The sequence below is a fragment of the Phascolarctos cinereus genome, unplaced genomic scaffold, assembly GCF_003287225.1.
Source record: "Phascolarctos cinereus isolate Bilbo 61053 unplaced genomic scaffold, phaCin_HiC Scaffold_9;HRSCAF=440, whole genome shotgun sequence".
Lineage (NCBI taxonomy): Eukaryota > Metazoa > Chordata > Mammalia > Diprotodontia > Phascolarctidae > Phascolarctos > Phascolarctos cinereus.
In genome coordinates this window covers 181,287,009-181,302,235 of record NW_027556402.1, presented here as the reverse complement: position 1 = coordinate 181,302,235, position 15,227 = coordinate 181,287,009, and the positions used below count along the sequence as shown (strand labels likewise).

The following is a 15,227-nucleotide window of genomic DNA, read 5'->3' as shown; positions in this document are numbered from 1 at the left end:
TAATATAAAAAGAGATTCTGAAGGAATGTTAACATTCCAAATAATTTCTCATAAATTCAGTAAATTTATGCAAGGAACACAGACTGAAAAAATTCAATCTTCCAAATTAATTAAAACTGTGGCTTATACAAAGTTCTCCTTTCTTTTTGCATAACATCTTCCATAGTTGGTTATAAGGCTTCTATAGTCATTAATCAATCGAGCAGTCAATTACTATGTGCCAGGCACTTAAACAGGTGCTGGGGGTACAAGTGCAAATAATAAAACAATCTATATATGTATCCCACCAGCTAAGGGGGAAAAATGGAAAGCTTTAGACAAAACTATCAAAAGCTAGCCTTTATTTCCTTTTACTTCTTCCTCCTACTTGATTTCCTATTCTTCCTTTTTGGTGCTCTCATGCCATACCCACAATTAAGACAGAAAGAACACTTGTGTACTGAGCCAGCTAGGTGGTGCAGTTGATAGAGCACCAGCCCTGAAGTCAGGAGGTCCTGAGTTCAAATCCAGCCTCAGACCAAACACTTGACACTGACTAGCTGTGTGACCCTGGGCAAGTCACTTAACCCCAATTGCCTAAAAAAAAAAAAGAAAAAAGAAAAAAAAAGAATACATATGAACTAAGATTGGGAAAATAATAAAAAGAGAATTAAGACAGCAGGGGAGAGAGAAGATAGCATCAGAAGAGACAGAATGGAATAATTCTCATATTTAATTGGGAATATGGAGGCAAAAGTTATCAAAACACATGATAAAATAAATGTGGAAGTTAAAATATCAACATACCACTACTGCAAGTTTCATTTTGTAATAAAACTGTGGCCCTTCTATTGAATTCAGTTTTTTCTTGATATAGACTGATTTTTGGCTACCAGTGAGACCACTGAAGGAATTTAAAGATATTTAAGGATTTAAATCAGAAGTTTAACCATTTAAGTATCTACGAATTACATTTTTAAAAATTTGGGCTTAGTTTTATTTTTGTGTTTACATATGTATATGTATGCATATTTGTATAGGAAGATTCATATATATATATATATATTATATATATATATGCACATACACACATGTATAAAGAAGATTTATTTGTAAGACATGTTTCCATAGGTTGATGAAAATATTCAAATGTTCTTGGATCCAAAGACTGAAATGATTTGCTAAATTCTAAGATAAAATAAAGTATTAACTGCAAATTAATATTTTATCATTAAATTAAAAACTTAAAGTGTTTCTTAGAATTAAAATTTATTTCAAGCTATTCTAGAAAGAGAATTTTTAAAAACTAATTTCTTTGGGTGAAATATTTTGATAATTATAAAGTAGACATTGTTTGATTATATGATACAGACTATATTTAGCATTAATGGATGGTAAAAAAAATATGCTTGAGGCTAGCCCAAAGGCATAGTTAAAGATTACTTTTTGTAGTTATTTTCTTAATATTAGGAGAAGTGATGTATATAAAGCAACATATACATTTCAAAAAATAAGCTATTATTGTAAGGCAAAATACTGAAGGGAACTAAACTGTATTCTTATGTATGAAAAGCATATTTCCGCCCCAAAATTATTAATTCTGCCTAAGTTGTTTATTTTTGCATTGTGATAGATACTAATTTTAACTTATGCCAATTTGGCTAAGAGCATAGAAGGAAAAATCAGGGTTTACTCACCACAAGGAGTCCCTGTGACACCACATTCCATCCTATAAAGGAAGTGAAAGTGCTCCTCCCTTGGGTCTGATTTACAAGAGAGAAAGAGAGAGAGAAGGTTGTAATGTTGCTACCCTACGCAAGAGGGTCATTGTGAGGAAAAGGTGGACAACAAATTCTGATGTTATGAGGGCTAAAATAGTAAATATGTACCTGACTATATAAGCTACCTAAAAAAGAAAGAAAGATGGCTATGTCATAGTAAAGGGAAATATGTTGATTTCCTCACTGAGTATTACAAAGAGCTATGTGACTTATAGTGGTAGCAATAATAGGACATGCCAAAAATAAGGCTTATGTGCAAAAAACTCAACTGAATTTTATTTTACTTTTATTTTATTTTTTTAAATTTTGAGTCTGGGTCTTCCTATCTTGCCCAAGCTGGAAATAACAGTGGCTAGTAATGGGCTGATACCAATACTGATCACCATGGAAGCTTTAACCTGTTCTGTTTTTCTGACCTAATCTGGGCCAATTTGTCTTTGTAGGCAGCCTGGTGGGCTTCTGTTTCCAGGGGCTCATTATATTGATAGTGGACTTAGAATAGAAACCCAATCAACTTCAGCTTCACTGAGGCTTAGAACTTTGAAAATCAAGCAATACACCAGCCTTAGCTTCTCTAACAGTAGGGCCTACAAGTGTACCACAGAAATACCCCACTAAACCTGGAGAGTAAATTGCATTTTAAAAAGAAAATTTTTAAAGAGGAAACTATATGTTGACAACAGAAAATCTTTAAGGATATACAACATGAAAGAAAATCCAGTAAGTATGGAGATTCTCAAATACTTTGAATTTATAGTTACAGAATATGAAGATGAACTAGAATTGTTCTACAGAAGTAGTCTGTCTGATAAGAACCTATTTTGTTCCCCAAAAGGCCTCAGGAAAATAAAAACAAATGCTAGAGTTAGGATGAATCACCAGGAAAAAACCAACCAAACAAAAAAACTCAACCTTTTTTTCTAAAACCAAACAAACAAACAAACCAATTTGTCCTGTTAGCTTTATATTTTAAAAGAAAAATATACTTTACACTAAATGAAGGAGAAGCCAATATCCAATCACTTAACACTGTATAGAGAAATTTTCTGGAGAAACTTTTTAACATTCAGTGACATTTTGCCCTATGATTCTTTCATTCAATTATAATATCAAATCAAAAGACACAACTTTTAAGGGTAGAGTAGATCAACTACAATATCAATGCAACCATACAGAAATTATTAATTTATGACTGAATGTATAAGAAAATAATGATTTGGCAAACCTCTTCACCTCGCACTAGAAAATTTTCTTTTGAAAACCGTAACTTTCCCTTTCAAAAAACTAGGATTTTCATAGTTAACAACTGAACCCAAACAAGTTTTCCAAAGACTTACAGATCAATTCTACTTATAAAAATTTAAAAAATGTGAAAAACATGCAAGCTTCTAGAAGCTCTCTAAGAAAAAGCATAAATTGTGCAATGACTATATTTTTATGAATATGGAAACTTTTTTTAAAGTCTAGAATACAGAATACAATGGATTATAGAATTTCAGAACTGAAAGAATACTTGGCTAATCCAACCCACATCAGTAAGAGGTCTACCACTACAAGCTACCAGGCAAGTGATCATTTTGGCTCTGCTTGAAGGTCTGAGAAGGGAAAGCCTACTACACCTCCTGAGGTAGGCCACTACATTTCTGGACAATTCTAATGATTAAAAAGTTTTTCCTTACATCAAGCCTAAAATGTGTGTCTTTGCAACTTCCATTCACTGCTCCCTGTTATGCCTTCTAGGGACCAAAAGAATGATTAATCCTGCTTTTGCAAGCCATTCAGATACAGATTCCTCCAGCACATTCTCTTCTCCAAGCTAAACACTCCCAGTTCCTTCGACACATATAGATATGGTATGGCCCTTAATCTTTCTGGTTGTTCTTCTCTGGATGTACTACAGCTCACCAAAGCTTACACTGTGGCACTCAGAAATAAATATGATACTCTGAATATGGTCTAACCAGCACCCAATACAAAGAAACTATCACCTCTATATTCCTTGCAAGTTAAGATTCTCTTAATTTAGCCCAAGATCACACTGGCTTCTGTGGTGATTATATTACACCAGTGGCTCATACTGAGCATGTTTTTCATTTGAAAATCTAAGTCTTTTTTTGAAACTGTTCTCTATGATTTTTATCTCACCCATCTCATGCTTTTGAAGTTGACTTTTTGAACCCAAGTTTAAGAAGTAACTTGTTATCATTCAATAAAGAAATACACGGAAACCAAATTTTCCCCTAGATTTGCTACTTTATTGTAAACATTTTTGAATCAAGAGTTTATTTCAGCTATCAGAATCATCTGTTGATTACAAATATTAAGCTTCTACTTGAAAGAGCAATTTTTGACAGACACAAGTGATACAGTGACTGTGAGTTGCTAAAGAGCAAGGATAGCTCTTTTTATCTTTCTTTGCATCCCTAGTGTTTAGCACAGTCCCTGGCACAGAGTAGACACTTAATACTTATGGACTTGGTTACAAAATGGTTAATATTAACCAAATTTCTGATAATGTTCACAAAATGTACTGCAATTCTGAACAATCAGGGTGAAAGTGGTATTCACTTATGGGACCTAAAGTAGGTTGCTACATAATCAAAACATGTATTTCCATGCCATTGAAATAAAGAATGCTTGTAAATATGGTGATTAATATCAGGATAAATGGAAGGCAAATTTATAGAGGATGGAGAAACTGGTTCAAAAATGGAATTCTAAAGCAGATGCTGACCCAGAGATTGTCAGGCTTTGGAAATGCTCAATATCAGAAACCATCCAAGTAAATGAAAATAGTCAACTAATTCCAAGAACCAAAAATATCCATTTCTAAATGATGTGGTGTTAAGTTAAAATTCTCTAACATTCTCTCTCTCTTCTCCTCCCTCCCCTCATGTAAAAAGACCACGTGAAGTTACTATTAGCATTTATATCTTGCTCATTGTACTGTGAACTAGCTGTCATCTGACAAAATAATCTTTTATTTTAAAATTTTTCAAAGGAATAAAAAAACTGGTAAAATAGTCTCTTATGGGGGAGGAGGGAAAAGGTCAAGTTATAGAAAATAGAATCAAAGGAAAACAAGGTAGAACAAATATTATTCAACTTATTTACTAATCTCAAAAGTTCTTCTTGCCCCCTTTCCCCTTAAAAATACAAAAGGAAAGTCTGATAGATGGAAACAGCAGTTTTTATTTGCTGAAAGATATGTAGCACAAAAGATGAAATATTATGATATGGCTATAGGCAAGACAAGTCAGACCAAAGTGGAGACAGCATTGGGAGGAAAGCTGCAGGAAGGAAGAAGGAAATGTTCAGTTATCTCTTGAATATTAAAACTTGAAACTGGAAAAGTAAAACTTCTTGTATCTAATGCCTTTTAACAACATATGCCAATTTTCTTAAGAATCTATTTTTTTAAAAAAATCAATGTAGAGATTAAAAATTATTGTTTCTAGAATATGATAGTTTTTAATGGTGTTCAAAGTATCAAAATTATAAAATGGCTCAATGAAAACAAGTTACAGAACAGACCACAAACAAATTATTTATTTACCACAGTATTTATCATAATTAAGCCACTGAGAAATTATAGTGAATAAAACACTTTGGTCATCATAATTAAAATTGTGCCTAGCAGACATTCCACAATAAATATTTAAGTTCTATTCAAAGTGAATATTCATCCTAACAGAACAACAAATTAAAAACAAACAAAAAAACCACTGTTTCTTATCATATACAATGCATGAATTTGATAATTAAGCTTGCTTTGAGCAAGTTGGAGAGAAAGAAAATCATTTTCATGATAAATTTTTCATATATTCTGAAAGGTAATGTGACAGGTGCCCTCTAGTGTCAATAATTGGCTATAAGACCTTGAAAAAAGGGAAGAGGCAGAAGAAAAGTAAAACTTGACTGTAAATCTTCATTAATTCAATTAAGTTACAAAGCAAAGCATTTTTAAAAAAAGATAAATTAAGAAGACTACCAATGGGCTACAAATAAATTCAAAACTTTGGTAGCTTTGGACCAGTAAGAGAAATGAAAGAAACAGGTAGTAGTGGCTTTCCCTTGGCATATCAGGGAAATCTGTGATTCTCTTAACCTTTAAGGATCTGTATTTTACCCAACCACTCTGCTTTCAGTCACAACTTAAGTTATACATAACCTGAAGAGATAGAGATCAGATAAAATGCACCTAGGGCTGTGATAGATGTCTATACAGAGATGAAATGGTATCTCAAATAACTGAGATGATTAAAAAAAAAGTATCTAGGGGCATAGGTACAACAGCATTATTATTCACACTAAATGTCTTGGTTTAAAAAAAATGCTTCTTAGTGTAGTAATATCACCTCCAGAAATTAAAGGGTATTTGAGCTCTGTGTGCATTTAATTTTTTACCCATTACTATGGAAACTACCATAGACAGTCACGTGATAGTCTCTTGAGCACTATCTCACTTCATAGTTGATAAATGAATATAAATCCTAGTAATCTTGTTACTTTCAATAAATTGGGTCTTAGGTTCTTCTCGAGCTTCAATATATCTTCTTTGTACAAATCAAAGGTTATAATAATTTTCCTTTCTCTCTTTTTCTCTGGAAGCAGGGAGAGAATAGGGGAGAGCTCTATCAAACACAGCTCACTGGTTAAGTTTATGTGCCCACTTTGGAACTTGTATTTTATCCTGATTCCCTGTGAAGATACTGGAAATGATTTAATCTTGTAAGGCAGCCACAATGTAATGAATAAATGAATCTTATTGTCTCTGTGTGTGAATATATAGAAAGATGTAGATAAAACCATATCTCTACATAGTGACTATATATATATATTCTATAGTAATTTTTAAAAAACATAAAGGCAATTCATTTTTTCATCAATCTATCTACCTACCCACTATGCTTTTTTTTCCTAGATGTGTGATTTGATTATTATAACAAACTCCCCATGGAGAAGGGAGAAGTCTTTCACTGATATAGATCACAAATTCATCTGTAACTTAGAATCTTCCAACTATAATCACTGAGAAGTTAAGTGACTCACCCATGGTCACACAGCTGGTCTGTAACAGAAGTAGGACATGAACCTAGGTCTCCCTGACTTCAAGACTAGCCTTCTATCCACTAAGTTACACTGCCATCCCTTATGTAAAACCTTGTTAAAACAAAATCTATATGCTAATAATGTGGGAAAGCAAGAAATTTTTCTTTATTCAAGTATGAAAAATTCGCACTATTCATCATGAAGCTAAAGAATCCTAAAATGAATTTTCCAATTAATTCTTATCATGGACTTAATTTTCTCATATTCTGGTGGATGTGTAAGACTCTATGAAACAAAAGTATTAACCATAATGAAGAGATGATTCTTCATAGGACTGTATGCTATTGTATTGTAAGGCTGAGTTATTATCCGTATCAAAATTTAAGATCAAAATTTAATAATTTCTAACATTTTACAGCAGGAATAGCAAATGGGTTTCTTCCTCATCAAAAATAATAATTTTAAATGGGAAAATATACAGGTCTTTGAATTGGCATATTATCACATTTTAATTTTTTTAAATGTGAAGATGCTGTGTGACTAGTATTTTTTTTTATTAAATGGAATTATATTCTACATACTGAATGCATAGTAATTTTGCAATGGGCCAATCTGGCATGGCATTCTTGTTCATTATTTACATTCGTTATGTATGAACATTTCTATTTTATGTTATTATAGGATATTTACCAATTTTATAGTTCAAGGACCACAGAGTCTGGCAAGTTATTCTCCATTTAGAGTAACTAATTTGGTGAATTCAGACATATCTATGACAAACTTTCCAGTTAAGTATGAAAGAGAATATTAAGAAGAAAGGCAATGCAGACACTATTAGAATGGAAAAATTATGATGAGGGAAGCTAGGTGGCGCAGTGAACAGAGCACCAGCCCTGGAGTCAGGAGGGCCTGAGTTCAAATGTGACCTCATATACCTAACACTTACCAGCTGTGTGACTCTGGGCAAATCACTTAACCCCAACTGCCTCACTAAAAAAAAAAATAATAAAAAAATAAAATAAAGTTATGATGAAGGGTAAGGCTCTATTTTGAAAAGAAATAAAATACTAATGTTCAGGTAATAGGTTATCTTTGAGTTTTACTAGTACATAGCTCCTTCCAGAACCTCTCTTGAAGGAGGGTGCCCAGGCCACCTAGCTCTTCATTTCCGCCCAGCTCTACTTCTCTATCACATCCCCACAGGAGGTACCTTCCTCCTTGCAAGCTCTTTGATGGCAGGGAATGTCTTTTGCCTTTCTTTGTATCCCCAGAGCTTAGCACATATTAAGTGCTTAATAAACATTTATTTACTGACATACGTTTAGTGGAAAGCATCTGCCCACATTCTGAGTGATATCATAAATGTTATAATACTGGAACAATTTTAGAAATTACTATTTCATTTTTATAATTTTGGAAAAATGAATTTAAGTTTGACTTGAGTTCTATAAAGTCATTTACTGCAGTGGAATTTCAGTAAGAGATACAAATGCATGTGTTTGTTGAATATGTGATCAGTGCTCAATGGCTTGCATAACTCAAAGTCTGACTTTCAGAGCAGGTATCAACCTTCATTGGTGAGGGCATCTCGTTGCCCAGGAATATGCCATGCGGATGAAACTGCAGGGTCAGGTCCTATAGGGAGATTTAAATATGGGGGGGAGGCAGGTGAGACTTGTGACTATATCAGGTGGAGGAACTACTCACAGTGTGGAAATCCCCTCCTTCAAAGCAGAGTCCGAGTCATCTGGGATACATTTAAGGTCTTAATGAGTGACCCGGGGAGGCACTAGAGGCTAGGTAACCTGAAGGAGGTCACAGGCAGAACTCTAAGGCAGGACTTCAGGACTGGTCACTCTTTACTATAATATTGTTCCTCTACATATTGTGAGGCTACAATGTTTTATCTCAGTTTTGCTTTATTTGACAATCAGTTTCCAAGTCCTGAATATGTTATAAGGACAACACTACTCCATATCTACATGAAGCAATATTAAATAAACTACACTATACACAGTATTCAAATTCAAATGCATAGTCACTTTATATAACATAGCACAAGGGAAAGAATACTCACTGCACTATGGTCAGCATATCTGTGTTTAAGTCCTCTATCTCCCATGGGCTATATGAGTTTGGGCAAGTAAAACCTTCGAACCTCACTTTTTTCACATATAAAATGGAGATAACACCCATATTACTTACCTCACAAAGTTGTTACAAGGATTAAATGATGGTTGTTAAGGACCTAGTAAATCTTATAACTATATAAATTTCATGTATTATTATTATTATTATTCAAGTGAATAGAGACTTTATACAACATGGGGTAAAAAAATAACATTTAACTTAAGAGACATAAGATCTGAATTTGAGCTCTAGATCTACCATTTACTAGCTGTGTAATATGGACAAGCCCCGCCTTCCTAAGTTTCAATTCCCTCATTTGTAAAAAGGAAATAATACTCAATTCATCTATTTCAAAGGGTTGCTGCAAACATCAAATAAGAAAACATATATATAATATATATATTTATATATTGCTATTACCCTTAAAAACATTACATAAATGTTATTATGATGTTATGAATTTATACTTCTCTTGATAATTTATAAAAAGCATGCAGTATTAAATTACCACTTTGTATTTAAACAGATATAACATCTTCCCCACGTGAAAGTCAAGGTATTTGGTGAAAAAGCATTTAATCAAATAAATATTTTTGAGCACTTAAGAGCAAGACATGCTAGTAGCTATAAAAAGAGTAAAACAGCTTCCTATGAGCTAACAGAAATTATTAAAGTTGTGTTAATCCATATTTGCTAGTCTCATCTTTCTGAGGAAAGAAAAAATATACTAGGGAATATAGGATCATGGATTCTTAGACCTGGAAGGGATTTTACAGATCAGCTATCCCAACACCCTCATTTTACAGATGTGGAAACTGAGCTCAATGTTAAGTGATTTGTGCAAAGTCACAAAGCTAGTTACTGGGAGAATTAAGACTAGAACAAGGGCTTCCCAACTCACAGTCTAGTGACCTTTGCAATATGCCAACTTCCTGCCTATTAAATTATTCATTTGATTTTATTAGTGAAAAAGAATGTTTGGAATCCAAAACCTGGAGGATGAACATTTAATCATTACTACCTGCACTGAGGGTTGGATCACAAGGAAATAAATGTGAATTTTATCTTATGTTAATTTGACCCTTAAATGTATTTGCAAGGTCTATTTAGAATAAAATTATTCAGTAAAAACAATCAGTTCTGACAAACAATGAAATAATATAAATATTTTTAAAGTAAGCAATGATATTTAAAAAACCTACCTTAAGCCATAACAAGGCAAAGTGAAGAATCGGAATAATGCCAGAAAAACTCTCAAAGGAAGTAAGGTGAACACATAGAGAAATGCATCCAGGCACAGAAAGATTCCAAAAATCATAAGCTAGATTTTTTTAAGAGAAAGAAAAGAGTACATTATTTTTTAAGTAATCTAGGAAACCAAATTTTTAACAAAGTAAGTTTAAGAATATCAGGCATTTTATTTCTCCTCACTAATTACTTTATAGAGATTTTGTTCCAAAGGATCATCTACAATTTTTCCCACAACATGTCATCCACTTTAAACAATCACTCAGAAGAGTAGCCTTTGAACAGAAGGATGGATGAAATATTGAATACAATTTACTAAGCCCTTACTCATTCTTTAAATGGTTTAAAAAAAAACCTTATAAAGATCTACCACTAAATTTGACTCTGTTTCTTTTTCAGGGTGAGGAAGGCAGAAAGGTGAACTGGATTGAGGTTCAGCCCTGGAGTCAAGATACTCCCTTCAAGTCCTGTCTCTGACATTTACAGGCTGTGTAACCACGGGACAAATCATTTAACCTCTTAGTGCCTCCAGATAACTCTCTAGGCTTTTAAGTCACATAATTTACCCATCTGTATCAGTAAAGGGAGTTTCTGTACCAATGAAATCACAGGTCTGGGCCAAAAATAAAAAGTCCTACTATTTGGATAAAACATGACATAATTTGTGAAATGATTCTTAATGTTAAAAGAAAATTCACAAATTTTTCTGCTCACTAATTTTACAATATCTCTAAAATATAGTCAAGTAAATTTACTCTATTCAGAAGATAATTTTCTTAATTTAAGATAGGAATACTTCTCTCTTTTTTGTACAGATAATTTTTAACCTCAACATAAATTCATATCAAACAAATGTAGCACCACATTTCATAAACTCAGGCAGGGTCATCTTTTGGAGGTTAAACCTTGTCACAAACTAAGTTACATATTCTCAAATGTAGGCAATTTAGTAGTAACATATGCTTAAATAGAATAGAAAAAAGTTAACTTCTTTTGATGATTTAGAGTAATTGCTATTATTATTAAACTGTGCTTTAACACAAGGGCTATATTGAACCACACTGTGCTTTTGCTCCTACATTATATGGCCTATGTCATTCTTGTGCGTACTTTTTAATAGTTCCATCTCCTCCTTCTGCAATGAGCCATCACATATTTCTACTTCATATTTTCCATATTTCTAATCTGTCATCACAATGTATACACAATTGCATAAGTGAGGATATAAAACTGGCTCTAGAGCAGGATGAGCTTTATTATCATATCTATTATTCACAAATTTTTCTGTTTTCTTCTCCTCGATCAAGTTGCTAAATGGTTAAGTTTATTAGCTAAAGTCTGTCACTCCATATCTACTTTATTCAGTGAAATGGAAACCATTTCCTCAAAGCTCTTGATGAGCTGGGAACACTTAAGTATCAGGATTTTAGACTTATAAGGTATTTCAGGGGGTCACTGAATCCAAGTTCTTTTATGTGGTAGGAACTGGGAGCCCAGTGAAGTTAAGAAACTTCCCCAAGGGCTGGAATCCCTGACTCCTCATACACTGACAAGTTTACATTTCTGACATATTCCAAGACTTCATCAAACTTGGATAGAACTACTCACTCTAGAGTTCATCGTTAAATTTTTATTATACTGTTTCTGAATATCTTTCAAGAACTTTCAGTCTTTACGTCTTTTGTTGGATCTAAGATGGACTAGCAAAAGCACTGAACTTAAGTAAGATCAGACATGAGGCTGAATGACAACCCATGACACTTAGTAGCTATGTGACTATGGGCAAGTCATAATCTCTCTGCGCCTAATTTTATAAATTGATTATCTATAAAATGGAGTTAATAAATATCTATAGTGCCTACCCAGCAAAGCTGAAAGGACAGAAAAAATTACAAAGTGCCCTACAAAGTCTTGTCTCTCTATGTAGTAAGTCATTATAAAAACCTATTTCTGAAAATGAAATACCTATTTTTATTGAATTAAAAGGAATTTACTTTATTTCTAACATTCCCATTTTAAATCTATGAATCTATGACAGATCAATCAATGAACATTTTTGCCAGACACTGTGCTAAGTGTTAAGGATATAAAGAGAGGCAAAAGACAGCCCCAGCCTCAAGGAGTTTATGATCTAATGGGAGAGACAATATGCAAATGAATATATACAAGGCAAAATATGCAGGATAAATAAGAAATTACCCCTTTTTGAATACTTTTCCCATAGTTCTCATTTATTTTCTAATTTTTTTCTTAAGCACTCTCATTCCATTGATAAAAACTTTTTTTTTAAGCTCTTGCTTCATCTCTTGAAGGAATTCTGGTTGAGTTTGTGCCTAGTTTGATTTGATGTATTCTTTGTAGTTGTTTTGGAGTCATTCTCTTCTTCTGAGTTTGTGTCTTGAGCATCTCTGCTTAGCATGATAGCTCACTATGGTGCTCTTTTTTAAAATTTTATTTGCTCATTTTTCCAGCCTACTTTCGGACTTCAAACTTGAGATTAGGTCTGGGTTCTGCCACACTTCTGAAAGGAAGGTCTGCTCTGTTCCTATTGTTGCTTTTTGGGGAATACTGAATGTTGTGTTATTCCAGAATCTCAGCAACAGGCTGGGTACCTACAAGCTTTCAGTACTCCCAAAAGAGTCTGACTCAAGGCAAGGTCTGCTTTGCTGAACCTCTTGGTCTGAGCTATGAAAATCACCTGACCTGGGTCTGGTGCTATACAAGAGTAGACTGCTGCTGGCCTTAGCCCCTATCATGTAGCTGGAAACCTCTATTGGTTCAAAGTGAAAGAATTGTAAGCTCACCTTTGGTCTGGGTTTCCTGTCTTGAATATTCCTCTGCTGGCTGGGCTAGATTCCAGAAGTGAGACCTTGCTCTGAGCTTGGGATTTGAGTCATACTGCTACTGCTCCTGGCTCTAAATTTCCTCCTTTCTCAGTATACTGTCCAGGGACTCCCTACCTAGGAAAGACAATGCTACCTCTGTAGCACAGATCCCTTCTCACTCTACCCTGCATCTGTGACCCAGGATTAATAAAGCTGCTAGCTAGGACCTATACCCAAAGCAACCTTGGTGTGGGTCTGGGATGTCCCAGGGCTGGGACCTGATTTTCTGCTGGTGTGCAGCCTCTCCCTGGGTGATAGAATGCTCCACTAGCTGCATGCTCCTGCCCCAACGCTGTCCTCAGTGTCTATAGACCTCTATGTCTGTCTCCCTATGGTGACATGGACCAGACAACCAACTCACTGTATCTTTTTTGGATTTCTCCATAAGATTTGGTCATGAATTTTGTAGATCTCTGGAGAAGTTGTGGATGGGAGCTCAGCTGCATTGCTTCCTTCTTGTCTACAATCTTGGCTCTGCCCCCAACTGTCTTTCTTTTTGCTTCTATTTGTATTTCTAGTGCTTAGCATAGTGCCTGATAGAAAATAAGCATTAATAAATGCTTTCTGACTTGACAAAACTAATAGTCTTTCAACTACATATAGACCTGTGTGTGTGTGTGTATATCTATATATACATAACACACACACACACACACACACACATATATAAACAGTTGCATAAATCAAGACATGAGAATCTTGTCAACACTATAAATTGATGTATATATGGAGTATTCTTTAGCCTGATTAAAAAAAACTTCAATGAATAAACAAAATTAAGAAATTCAGCATTTCTGAAACTTAAGTATGCAGACCTACAAACTGTGCAAAAACAAAAACAACAACCAAGAACAACAACCCATATATCAGAGTTTTTCCACTATTTTTCCTACCAGCTGTACTCATTTGGATTAGATTCCATCATGGTCCCAGGGAATGTCATCATGAGGAAATTCATCATCCTGTGAGTTTACCTTGATACTCACACCTCACTGGTACCCTCAGTAGCCTGTGCTTCTCTGATTAGAGGGTTGAAAGGTAGAGCAAAGAACTTCTCCCAAAGCCTCCATTTTAAGAAGGTTTCCAAGGTCAGCCATCTCTTCATTTCCTACCAGCCGCATTTGTTTGGACTGGACTCCATCATGCCTCCTGCATTGAGTAACTTCCATTTCTTCCATCTCTTCTCCAACTTTTCAGCTTCCTCTCATGTATTGTCTTCCTCCACTAGACTGTCAACTCTTTAAGAACAGACACTGTCTTTTTCTGTTTTTGTATCCCCAGCATTTAGCAAAGTACCTAAAACATATTAGGCACTTAAGAAATGTTCAATGACTGAGGATTTGTGAATCCTGAAACATAATTCAAATGCTGGATTCGCTGTTGTATACATACTATACAACAAATTCCAAAAATATTTTTGAATACTTTACAAATAGGAATAATAGAAGAAAATTAAGGATAAAATAAAATGTATACACAAGGTCTTACAGGATTCTGTTAAGAGAAATAGTTGAGAATGCCTCTCCTTAAAACGTGTTTATTTTTTAAAGTGAGCAAGTTATTTTCTTTTAAGCATGAAATCTAAGACAAATAATCTGTGTTTATCACATGATTTTGCTAGATGATTTGGTATTTGGGGCTTAGGATAGGGAAACAGTAGAAATTTAACAGTCAAACAATAAACATTAAGCACGTACTACGTGTAAAGCACTGTACTAAGCACTGGGGATACAAAAAAGGTTTCTGTCTTTGAAGGGCTCATAATCTAATCAAAGGGGAATTTTTATGAAATACATAAACTCTCATGTATTCAGATTCATGTAATATTTGTCACTGAAGAGCATGACCAATAGTTTGATACATGTATACACAGTATAATCTCCAGTGGGATTCTGGGTAAGTAGGTAATTACTAATTTTTCTTCTACAGTAAATCATAAAGACAAAAGAAGCTGACATAGGAATAAGATACAAGAATTTTTAAAAATCAAGTTCCAACTATGCCCACTATATTTCTCCTTCACATACATATGGTGATAAACAGCTAAGACACGGTTAGTAAGGTAGAACAAAATAAAAAAAAACAGAAGAAAATGGCTAATAAGGAGTTGAAATCCAAGGTATACAAGAAGAGAGACCATTTTGCTTCCTTT

General features: G+C 34.0%; 1 protein-coding gene across 1 annotated transcript in view; it reads right to left on the bottom strand.

The window, feature by feature from the left end:
- Window positions 1-15,227, bottom strand: part of TAPT1 (transmembrane anterior posterior transformation 1) — a 90,489-nt gene that overhangs the window by 39,238 nt on the left and 36,024 nt on the right. Inside the window, exon 4 of the mRNA XM_020992882.2 lies at window positions 10,145-10,263. Coding sequence (XP_020848541.2) covers window positions 10,145-10,263 — 119 coding nt within the window. The remainder of the gene's footprint in view (window positions 1-10,144; window positions 10,264-15,227) is intronic.